Source organism: Trichomycterus rosablanca, chromosome 16 (genome assembly GCF_030014385.1).
Source record: "Trichomycterus rosablanca isolate fTriRos1 chromosome 16, fTriRos1.hap1, whole genome shotgun sequence".
Lineage (NCBI taxonomy): Eukaryota > Metazoa > Chordata > Actinopteri > Siluriformes > Trichomycteridae > Trichomycterus > Trichomycterus rosablanca.
The window spans coordinates 5907220-5920240 of NC_086003.1; the positions used below are offsets into that span (position 1 = coordinate 5907220).

General features: G+C 40.7%; 1 protein-coding gene across 1 annotated transcript in view; it reads right to left on the minus strand.

Annotated features, from left to right (window-relative positions):
- The window catches only part of nars1 (asparaginyl-tRNA synthetase 1), a 33391-nt gene that overhangs the window by 17515 nt on the left and 2855 nt on the right, over window positions 1–13021 (minus strand). Inside the window, exons 2-5 of the mRNA XM_063011031.1 lie at window positions 9909–10035; window positions 5284–5421; window positions 4283–4401; window positions 632–849 (exon numbers count right to left, since the gene is read on the minus strand). Coding sequence (XP_062867101.1) covers window positions 632–849; window positions 4283–4401; window positions 5284–5421; window positions 9909–10035 — 602 coding nt within the window. The remainder of the gene's footprint in view (window positions 1–631; window positions 850–4282; window positions 4402–5283; window positions 5422–9908; window positions 10036–13021) is intronic.

Here is a 13021-nt window from a genome sequence, read left to right on the forward strand (position 1 = left end):
GCTATCGATGGCCAAAGTTTTTCTACTGATAGTTAAAGATCAACATTTTTAACCAAGTGGCGTTCTGCACCTACAGTTGTTGAGTGAATCTATCTGGTTTGTTCGGGTTTGGTTATGCCAAATCAAATGTCCTTCCTTTCGTAAAATGAATAAAATGAGGCAGGGTAAACATGAAAGTAGACAAGAAATGTTTGGCTAATTTTGGTGATGCCAATATCACAAATAAAACCCAGTTTACTGGCTAATACAACCTTGTATAGCATTGTGTTTTGTTGCATTGCTACCTTTTGGCATTGGTAATTATACCAATTATATACGAGATACTATGGAGCTGTACTAGAGGGATGGAACCTTCCTTCAAACAGTATTATAATGAAGCCTCCAGCCTTGAGGATGGGGATGGATGTTCCAGAGATCATATTGATAAGGTTATTGCTCTAAGGGGACAAGTGGACCCAATTTATTTCTTTTGGTTGCTCCCGTATTTATGAGTCACCACAGTGGATCCAGACTTGGCTCTGTGTCCTGACGCAACACTTAAAACTGGCACTGAGAGCGCACCATTTCTTTCACTGACCCCCCACCTGTCACAGCATTGATCATGTACTCTTATGTATTATATAAGACTGACGTGAAGACTTCGGTGCCCCAGCCTGCGATTGATGTGAAGATCCGAGGTCCGAGGTCTCTGGCGGGATTGACAGCGTAGCCCGAGTTGAAGCCCATGGAAAGGCCGATCACCAAAACCACCAAGCCCACAGTGAAAGCCTCCAGCCCGCGTGGGATTGGGTTGTTAAATGGGTCCACGATGGCCAGAATACACAGGATTAAAGCCGCTGTGCCAATCACCTGCAGATAGAATCGAAAACTCGTTAGTCAACGATGATTCATGAAAGCCTTGACCTCTTGACTTTGGCTGAATATTTAACTGTCCAAAAACACATTCAAGTTCCTTAATATGTTTATTGTGGGTTCACTGAAAACATAACCGGTTTAAAGCTAGTTTAGCTGTGTTAGTTAACACTAAACTAACTCATCACACAGACTTCTGCCGTTTGGAAGAAGGTACCGCAGCATTCCAACACACACACACACACTCTTACACTCTCACATACACACTCATACAAAAACACACTCACACTCACACACTCATACAAAAACACACTCACACACACACACACACACACACATACGTACACACGCACACAAACTCATACACAAACACACTCACACACACACTCATACAAAAACACACACACACACACACACACACACTCATACACACACTCATACCTACACACGCACACACACTCATACACAAACACACTCGTACGTACACACACTAACACACTCTCACACTCACAGATTCTGGCATAAGCACTTGGGTGACGGCAGCTTTTTACACTAGTCCACCAATATCGGCAGACATGATTGGCTCTGTCTCAGGGGATGCTGAAGCCCTGCAATGGATTGGTGCCCTGTCCAAGGCGTTTCTGCCTTGCGCCCAGTTGAAGAACATAAAATTAATTTGGGTTTGATCCTTCCTTATGTACTTCTGTTTTTTTTTTTCAAATACAGTGGTACCTTGTAACTTGACGTCCCCTAGACTTGAAATCTAAGAAACTCGACTACATCGGGAAATTTGTACCCTTAAACTCAACGTTTCCGTTAAACTTGATGCGTGTGCGACTGCCAATTTGTTCAGCGCTCGGCTTAAGCGGCGCGAGAAAACATAATCAAAGTGCGAATGAGACGAATCTGAATTTTTGTGGAATAACCTTCAAATCCACTCTGAAAGCTCCACATGTATCTGTGTTTATCTGAGTTTTCCTTCTGTTTCACTTTTAAACTTGTGTTGCAGCTCGTGGTGCTGCGAAATTGTGAGAATCAGCTTTTCAGAAAGTCTAAAATGCTTATTGTTAAAAACAATAAATAAATAATTTTTTTTGTGGTTTAATGTATTAAAAGAACGACAAAGGGACACTAAACCTCTTTTAATTATTACTGCTCATAAGTTTTAATACAATAAGTCACGTTAAGCTTTGTTCACGTTAAGCCTTTGAAAATGTCAGCGGCAAACTGAGCGGCAATCAGGTGAACTTTGAGCAAAGTCAAAAACAACCCCGTTATTTTATGTTAGCCTAAAATATATTCAGTTCAACAGGACCATGGTACATATTAACAGGTTTCCCCATACACCCTTATAGGAATTAATACCTTGAAACTCAACGTCTTTTAAACTCAATGCCAATGTTAATGAATGTGTGAGTGTATTCCTCATTCATTAAACACACACACACAGATACAAGTTGACTTGATATTATTTAATGGTTCATATGGATATGGAGCTGTGCTACCACCACATCTCATCAGATCCTCAAAGCCAGCCGCTCCCTTCCAACGTCCGATAGCTCTTCCCGGACCTTTAGGGCATACTGCTGCCGAGGACCGCGAGGCCTAACCACCTGGGCTTGGCGTATGCCCAGCCAGAGTGGAGACAGAGCAACCCTCAGGCCCAAATCGGGCTCCCAAAGAAGCCCCAAAAGGCCAAGAGATGGTGGTCCTGCTCTGCTCCTACCAGTTTCACCGGGAACAGGGTCGACCGATGCCGTTTTTAACGGCAAGTCAGTCGGGTCAAAGATCAAGGGGTATCGTCTGGCAGTTTCGCTCCAGATCCTGGCCAGGTTTTTGTCCTCAGAAGTGATCTCTCTGACCCTCTTTTTCGGCGCCGGCTTTTCGCATTGCGCGTCGTGGTACGTCTTAGCCAGGCCGCTGAGATCTCCAGCGGCTTGCAGTAGTTGTTGAGAGAATTTTCTGAACATCCTCAGAGAGAAAGCTGATCAGTAATATGATCAGTAATAATCTGCAGTTCTGCCTGTAGCTGCTCTAGATCAGTGTTCTAATAAAAGTTATGATGTCATAATGCGCTCCATCTAGTATATTAAAGGCTTTCTGTGTTTGCATTGAAAGCTGCCTTTTAACCAAGCGTGCTCTATAGGTATTGGAACATGGCTTCAAAAGCAGACATGTGGCCCCTGTCAATAAGGAGTTTGGCATGTTCTTCAAAGATTCTCTATAAAAATAACACTGACCACAATAAAAGGTGGTCATGGGAAAAAGGGGAAGATCATTTGTCCTTATTGCAATAAAGGATGCCTTTTATTTTGGCATTACAACATGGGTTCAAATCTGGCCCCTGTCAATAGGGAGTTTGGCATGTTCTCCAAAGATTCTCTTAGAAAAAATTTAACTGACCACAATAAAAGGTGATCATGGGGAAAGGGGAATATCATTTTTCCTTACTGCAATAAAGGATGCCTTTTATCTTTGCATCATGACCCGGGTTCAAATCTGGCCCCTTTCAATAAGGAGTTTGGCATGTTCTCCAAAGATTCTCTCATAATAAATAACACTGACTACAATAAAAGGTGTTCAAGAAAAAAAGATGGAATAATATTTCCTATAATAATATTTTGCATCATGACATGGGTTCAAATCTGGCCCCGGTCTATAAGAAGTTTGACATGTTCTCCTTACGTTTTCTTATAAAAATATCATTTCATCCGTATAGTATGAGAAAGAACTAACTTGTTGATGAATGCAGTCGTTAGCCTGCATTAAAGCACAGCATATTTCACAATTCCCTGAAACCTAGTTCCTAGTCACAGCTTTTAAGCTGTTTGGCATGTTCTCCAGCGGTAATAGAAGGGAGAATCTTATTGCATTAAAGACAAAGCCAATAAAGAGGCATTAAAGGCCCATGTCACCCAAGTCACTGCCTTTACTAAGTCACCGCCGAAGTCACTGCCTTCACTAAGCAGTTTGGCATGTTCTCTCCAGGTACCCTCTCCAGCAAATCTTGTGTTTGCTTTTTATAAACAATTGTATGTTACGTTATATTAAACATTTAAATAGATCTATGGTAAGGTGCTGGACCGGCATGAGTTACTGGAATACTATTAATTTACCTTAAAAGACTCTGCAAGTGTTTTTAAAACCACTCTTCCACTGTAAAATACCCCTTGTGTCCTGTGGGTGGCGGTATTGTAATGACTTTGAACTGGTGCACTCAAACCAGGATAGCAAAAGTCTGCTTTAGTATAACAGAGCCATCAGACCTTCTGACTATAGGGTCAAGCATTCAGACCTGTACTGTCCACTTGGTGTACTTGTTGAAAATATGGGATGTTATCCTTAGGGGTACACATTTTGTATCTTTAAATATTTTACATTACAAAGTTTTCATTTGTTTGTCATTATAGTTGTAATTTTTAGCTCTTACTTGGTCGAAAAAGCCGTTGACCACGCTGAGATGGCTGGACGGATACGTGGCAAATATGCCAGCTGTAGCATTTTCCCCCACCACAATCAGGCTGCCCTTACGGTACTCCCAAAGGGCATCTGCAATCACACAAAAAGCTGTTTTCAACATTTCACAGCAGCATCTAAAAAACAGGTGACTTGTTTACATTCCCCTTGCCTGTCTAGACAGAAGACCTCAACTCTACTACAATCTCTAAAAACACTCTATTCACCTTTAAAATGTCGTTTCAGATGGCAGTAATGTAAATTTAACACATTTACATTGTCGTGATTGACATTTTACATTTGGCTGTTATCCAAATTGACTTATAACTACAGTATGAGTTAAGGACTTTGCTCGAGGACCCAACCATGTGGTAGTAATAAGGTTTGAACCAGCGACCTTTCAAGAATCATCACTGTTTACTAGGGATGTAACGATGCACCAAAGACAGTCAAAAATCGATTCACATGTGTAACGATTCAAATCGGTTTATATGTATCATGAATTGATATTCACTTTAAACAGCAGAGGGCACTGGCGCTATTCACCCCGCCTGGTTGACGTCACCACAGGGTTGCCAGGTTCTGAATTTTCCAGCCAAATGTATTTATGTGAGGATACTTTCCTTATTTGTATTATTCATTTATTTATTTAATGTGGGATTTATTTCATTTCATTTTTTTTTTACACAAAAAGGGAAATGTGCAGCATTGTTTTGCATAGTTTGTACCTACCTCAAAAATAAAAGGACATTCATTATTTATATAAATAAAAGATAAGCACAAATTCAGTATTTTATTTTATTTTTTTTAAAGAAAAATAATAAAAGGAAACTTAATTTCTTTATAATTAGTCTTAAATTTCATTTTGTTGTAAAAAAATCGGGAAAAAATCGTATCGTGAACCCAGTATCGTGAATCGCATCACATTGTGGGTAGAGTGTGTCGTTATATTACTAGTGTTTACAAACCACTTACCAAAATACATGCCGAATATGATCCCTGATCCAAGGAAAGCGCCCAGAGTCTGAAACAGAAAATACACCGGAAACTTCCTCCATGGTTCTCTACCCAAAATGCAAAGTGCAAAAGTAACGGTCGGGTTCAGGTGGCCACCTGTGGGAAAATGAAATTAAAATTGGATAAAAAAGAAAAAAGAAATATATAAACAAATAAATATCACATCACAATATACAGTAAGTCTGCATTTTGACACCAAACACTGAGCTGTACAGAGTATGCAAAATTTTGCCTCCAAGAAAAACAACAAATCATCCAAGATGTGTTCACAAAAGCTACAGCTGAAAATGATGCAGCAGTGAAAGCTAGCTTCTGAACCGCTTTTCCAACAAAACAACTCTGGTTCTTGAACTGGTTCTGTTCAGGTTTCTTTGAACCTTGTTGGTTTTTAGTGAAATGGCCCGAGTTTCCACCAGTTTCTGGGAGTCAAGTATGAGTCATATACGGTGGGTGTTGCACAACAAAAGTAAAGAGTAGTACCACGATGGTGGAGCATGTACTGTAAATTACCTGCGAGCATTTGTGCTGTTGTTACAGATGTTCATTTATGATATTACATCCATTTGTGTGAAATAACCATCAAATCCACTCTAAAATTGTCCACATATATCTATGTTTAGCTGTGTTTACTTTACTGTGTGGTGGTTTCACTTTTAAACTTGTGTTATGCAGCTCGGGGTGCTGAGAAACTCTGAGAATCAGCTTCTCGGGAGAGTCAAAAAAGCTTAATGTAAATGTACTAAAAGTCGACCTAGGAACACTAAATTTCTCTTAGATATTAATAGTTATAAGTGCTCTGTACTGCTGAAATTCTTCAGTCGTTGTTTTAGTACAAGAAGCCACATTAAGCTTTATTTTTCAAGTAAAGCTTTGTTCATACTGTCTGTTTACCACGTCATATCAAACAGTTCGTCTCATTGAAGGCGCTTATCAGTGGCAAACTGGCTTCAAATTTAATCAGGTGAACTTTAAAAGAAGGAAGTGCAGCGTCCAACTCCATACGAGACAACAGCACAGCGGTTTAGCAGCTTCTCATGTGAAGCACCAAAACCTCTACAAATTGACACGCCCACAAATGACGTCACAGTTCGCACTTAAAAACCAAGTATTCTGTGGTGCCTGTTGTTTGGAAACTTTTTTTTGTGGAAACATGCAGAACCTGTTCAAAATCAAGTTCGCGAACAGGAACTGAGCCGGTTCCATGTCGGTGGAAAAGGATTATTAGTGTATTTCTTTTTTTTATATATATATTTTCTTTATGCATTTTCTCCCCTTTTTGTCCCTTTTCAGCGCATCCAATTGCCCGATTGCATCATGCTTCCTCTCCACCAATGACGATCTCTGCTCTGATTGAGGAGAACGAAGCTAACCCATGCCCCCTCCGACACGTAGGCAGCCGCCGTATGCATCTTATCACCTACACTTTGACGAGTGCAGTGCAGCTCAGCGTTGTGTACGGAGAGACACACCCTGAGAGCACTATTTTCTCATCTCTGTGCAGGCGCCATCAATCAGCCAGCAGAGGTCGTAATTGCACCAGTCATGAGAGAGAGACCCCATACGGGTTAGTCCCGCCCAAATCTGAACAACAGGCCAATCGTTGTTCATGTGGCCGCTCATCCTCAGCCGGCAGGCATAGCATTAGTGTATTTCAAGTGTGTGATATGGTGTCTCAGGTTATTTAACAATATGTTAAGGAGTAGTTACATTTATACAGTCTTACAGTTACAACCATAATGCTGATGTTGTCCTCGGTGAAAATAATAAAGTTTCACACCGCTGACTTACAATAATGTAGCAGTCTGGTGCTTCCAAGAATTATCTGGAATTGTTAATAAAGAGAGCAAACCTATTATTAAAATTATTAAAATGATCATGAAGAGTAATCAAGAATTAAGATCTATTAGAATTAAGATTAAGATCTAGATGCTAAAGTCTACAGTTAAGTCACTTTGACCACATAATACAGTTAACAACAAGTGCATGTTAAAACCATCAACTGTACTTCACACAGATGGTCGCACCAGAACAAGCACCCACAGTCTTTCTCTGAAGTACCACATTCACTTCAAACTTCTCCTTCTCTCACACACAAAGCTGTCAACCATCGTTCCTCATCTTAACTGTCTGAAGGGTTCTGACCACAAACCCTCTTACACTTTCAGGTCTTCTTCTGCTGGTCTGCTTACTGTTTCTACATCTAACATTGAGATTGTCAACACCTATAGGTACCTGGGTGTTATCCTAAACAATAAACTACACTGACAATACAAAAGCACTGTAGAAGAAAGGCCAGAGCACAATATGTATATTTTTAAATATACAGTGTATCACAAAAGTGAGTACACCCCTCACATTTCTGCAGATATTTAAGTATATCTTTTCATGGGACAACACTGAAAAAATGACACTTTGACACAATGAAAAGTAGTCTGTGTGCAGCTTATATAACAGTGTAAATGTATTCTTCCTTCAAAATAACTCAATATACAGCCATTAATGTCTAAACCACCGGCAACAAAAGTGAGTACACCCCTAAGAGACTACACCCCTAAATGTCCAAATTGAGCACTGCTTGTCATTTTCCCTCCAAAATGTCATGTGACTCGCTAGTGTCACTAGGTCTCGGGTGTGCATAGGGAGCAGGTGTGTTCAATTTAGTAGTACAGCTCTCACACTCTCTCATACTGGTTACTGAAAGTTCCAACATGGCACCTCATGGCAAAGAACTCTCTGAGGATCTTAAAAGACGAATTGTTGCACTACATGAAGATGGCCAAGGCTACAAGAAGATTGCCAACACCCTGAAACTGAGCTGCAGCACAGTGGCCAAGATCATCCAGCGTTTTAAAAGAGCAGGGTCCACTCAGAACAGACCTCGCGTTGGTCGTCCAAAGAAGCCGAGTGCACGTGCTCAGCGTCACATCCAACTGCTGTCTTTGAAAGATAGGCGCAGGAGTGCTGTCAGCATTGCTGCAGAGATTGAAAAGGTGGGGGGTCAGCCTGTCAGTGCTCAGACCATACGCCGCACACTACATCAAATTGGTCTGCATGGCTGTCACCCCAGAAGGAAGCCTCTTCTGAAGTCTCTACACAAGAAAGCCCGCAAACAGTTTGCTAAAGACATGTCAACAAAGGACATGGATTACTGGAACCATGTCCTATGGTCTGATGAGACCAAGATTCATTTGTTTGGTTCAGATGGTCTCAAGCATGTGTGGCGGCAATCAGGTGAGGAGTACAAAGATAAGTGTGTCATGCCTACAGTCAAGCATGGTGGTGGGAATGCCATGGTCTGGGGCTGCATGAGTGCAGCAGGTGTTGGGGAGTTACATTTCATTGAGGGACACATGAACTCCAATATGTACTGTGAAATACTGAAGCAGAGCATGATCCCCTCCCTCCGGAAACTGGGTCGCAGGGCAGTGTTCCAGCATGATAATGACCCCAAACACACCTCTAAGACGACCACTGCTTTATTGAAGAGGCTGAGGGTAAAGGTGATGGACTGGCCAAGCATGTCTCCAGACCTAAACCCAATAGAACATCTTTGGGGCATCCTCAAGCGGAAGGTGGAGGAGCGCAAAGTCTTGAATATCCGCCAGCTCCGTGATGTCGTCATGGAGGAGTGGAAAAGCATTCCAGTGGCAACCTGTGAAGCTCTGGTAAACTCCATGCCCAGGAGAGTTAAGGCAGTTCTGGGAAATAATGGTGGCCACACAAAATATTGACACTTCAGGAACTTTCACTAAGGGGTGTACTCACTTTTGTTGCTGGTGGTTTAGACATTAATGGCTGTATATTGAGTTATTTTGAGGGAAGAATTAATTTACACTGTTATATAAGCTGCACACAGACTACTTTTCATTGTGTCAAAGTGTCATTTTGTCAGTGTTGTCCCATGAAAAGATATACTTGAATATCTGCAGAAATGTGAGGGGTGTACTCACTTTTGTGATACACTGTATTTAGATATACAGATATTACTGATTATTAAAACACCTTTTACAGTCGTCTTAATTTTTGGTAACGTTTTGTGAAAAATGTTTTTAACTTACATACATACAGTTAGTTTCTTAACATTTTTATTAACAAATAAATCTAAAATATTACACAACAATATTGAGTTTGTGGTTTAAGTTTATATATACTGTATATATAAAATGTAGTTTTTAAATCTATATCATTTTTAGTATTGTTATCATTCAGACAACACATAAATCAACCCGATCTTAAACAATGGCTTATAAAAAGTATTGAAATATTTCCTAGCCCTGCTTTTGAAGATTTATTTGAAGCAGATGTGTGGATTCCTCTCAGTCTTGGAAGTTTGTTTCTCTCACGTCAGTGTAAAAGCGAGGTAAAAGAGGAAGCACAGGCTTACAGTTAACATAATCTCATGTTAACAGAACCTCATATATCTTAACCACAATTTATTTCATTTCACTTTTACCCCTCCAGACAATGTTCTTAATAACAACTGGAAGACTCTCATAGAATTTTCATTGTAACACTAAATAATAATAATAATTATAATAATAATAATAATAATAAAAATCAGACAACTATAGTATAATTCTTACCTGAAACTTGACCACACACCAATATCCCAAGCGTGGCAGCAAAACCAAATGCGAAATTCACTGTCAGGAACATTCCATGAGATCCTTCACTCAGAACCAACTGAGCAACAGCACCACAGCCAAACATCTGGAATAAGAGGACAATAAGTACATCCACTATGTTTTAAATGTTTTGCTGTATAGTTCTTTACCAGAGTAGTGATTGAGTCATATAAGAATTGTTTGAAGTGCCCTATCAAAGCTGGAGATAGTATGTGTATGTGGATATTCCTTTTTGATTATCTGAGTCAGGTGAATAAAATCAGGATTTCCCGCCGCTGGGAGGTGTTAAACAATCTCACTGCCTGGGGTACAAAAGACTTCCTCAGCCTGTTGGTTGAGCAGGACTGAGGCAGCAGTTTGTCACTGAACACACTTCTCTGTCTGGTGATTATGCAGGTGGCTGAGGGAAGGACACTTAAAAAACTTGTATCCATCATGGATAACACACACCACCCTCTAAACAGCACAAAGTGTCTAGTTCTGTGGTGCTACTGCGGGTTTGACTAAATAGCCACAAATACCCACAGCATAGTCTGAAGGCAGTTAGAGCTCAGAAGGGGCAGGGGAGACAGAGATCCAGGGACTAATGGCTCAAAATAAAAACCTATATAATGCACAGGGCTAGTCAGTCTAGTCTAGTTTGTTTTGGATTGAAGGGTCATTACGAATGACTAACTGAGAATAAAGAAATCTGAAGTGATTTGGATGTTTTTCTAAGATCGTTTGTGATCTGGATTAGTTTGTCTAAACTTATGAAGACAATTTAAGGCTGGTCACTTCTAGATAAACTCACAACTGTTCCAGTTTTTCTTTGTTAGGAGGCTTGGTTGAGCTTTATAGTCACATATATTGCAAAGATAAGTGAGATTTACTGCATAAGCCTTGTAGAAATAAGCCTGATTTGGTTTGTGTACAGTCTCTACCACACTGGTAGACCTGCCAAAGAGATTGCTGATCCTAATGTTTCATTAAAAGCAACCAATCAGCAAATTTCACACTGTGGTTTGACTATTAACGAATTCCGCTGGTAACGTGTTGCACCAGATAGTGTGTAAGTTTTTTCTCAGTGTTTCTGTAGAAACTTTAACGTGACAGCTTGACTTTAATAGTGCGTTTTAAAATAAGTGATATTTGGAACACAGTCAGGCTTGCTGAAACGAAGGGCTGTGTTCAATAGGCTACATTGGCTTACCAAATACATGTGACTTGCTGCTAGTTGGAGTAACCAAGGGACGAACACCTTACTTACAAGGGTGATATGGGTGTTGGACGGCTTACATTTTTAAATAGCGTAAGATTAATAATAAAAATTAGAAATGAAATGACGGTATAATACAGTAAATTTGCAGCGTGGCATATAAACAAGAGGTCAGTTATAGTTATGAATAAGTTTAATGACATTTGGAAAGGAAAACTGTGTTTGTGTCTGTTGGATTTGTGTGTAGAGCTCTGTAGCACCTGCCAGAAGGTAGGAGGTTAAAAACTATGTATCCAGGGTGTGAGGAGTCTGTGATTACTCTTTCTGACCGTGTGCTTAATTGCTTAGTGCACCATATGCAATCACAAACACTATTAGAAAGAAAACAAATACATATTTTTATGTGCGACTAAATCTGCTGGTTTTATCCCCCAGACATTCCTCAGCTATAACCAACTTACAAAAACACATCGAGCAAAGCATCTAATATCACAGGACAGGAAATGGTAGTAATTTGCAAAGCCACGCTCAACTCAGTGCACCTGTTTTTGTCTGGACGGTTAAAAAATGTGGTATTATCCGACCATATGAGCGTCATGGAAACGATAAGTCTGAGCGTATTCGTCTGGGTGTGGGTGTGGACGCATACCTGCCTGATCCTCAGCTAAACCTAGTAATAAAAAATCAAAAGGAATCAGATTTACAGGGAAAGTCTGAAGGCAGTGTTGGCTGAGAGAAGATTTACACACACATGGAGTCTGACTTTAGTTCAGTTTACTAAACCTGCATGTACTGGAGTAGTAACCAAAAGGTTGCTGGTTCAAGCACCTCTGCCAGGTTGCTGCTGTTGTGCCCTTGAGCAAGGATCTTAACCCTCAACTGCTTAGACTGTATACTGCCACAGTGCTGTAAGTCGCTTTGGATAAAAGGCCTCTGCTAAATGCTGTATATGTAAATAGCCTAGTGGTTAAGGTACTGGACTAGTAATCAGAAGGTTGCTGGTTCAAGCCCCAACACTGCCAGGTTGCTGCTGTTGGGCCCTTGAGCAAGGCCCTTAACCCTCAATTGCTTAGACTGTATACTGTCATTGTACTGTAAGTCGCTTTGGATAAAAGGCAGCTTCTAAATGCCAAAAATGTAAATGTAAAACCTCTGCTCAGGAGCCCAACAGTGGCATCCTTATGCTTACTTTTCAATTACTAGTCCTGTACCTTAACCACTGAGCTATCACTAACATGCATTGCTGTTAAACTGCCTTCTAAATTCACTCTAATGAGACACATAAGCCAGTTAGTGTCATAGTAGCTATACTAACAATTAGGCAGTGTGACTCTAGCTGTATAGCTCAGCTTAAGGGATTCGTTTTACAGTATTATGACCACCTGCCCTGCTACTAATGGTCAACAAAGGGGGCATGGAGGCCAAAATTATTGACGAGCACGTTTCTACATGACGGTAACCACCTGCACCTCTGAGTCCTCTGTTGGCAACCCACTCTTCTTTCTGAAACGTAACGCCGGGTTCCATTTGGTCCGGTTTTATCTATTTATCACTCCCTGGAAAACCAGCCGGTATGGAGGCACATTCTGGACAGGCCAGTTGCCTCCAAAGCTGGCGTAATGATTGCCCTTTTCTGAGGGGCGTAAGCTGCTGTTTGGCTTGGCTTTGGCAAGACTTACTGTATTATGACCACCAGTTTTCATTCTCATGTGGTCCACATTCACCACTGGGGATTTTGTGGGAGTTATTTGTTACTTGGTTTGTTTCTGTTATTTTGGGTACCTCATTTTTCCCCCACTGCCCCACAGTATTGATTCACCTTGGTTACGCAAGCTACATATTGGGTTCATTTCCAGTTCTTGAAGGTGTGATT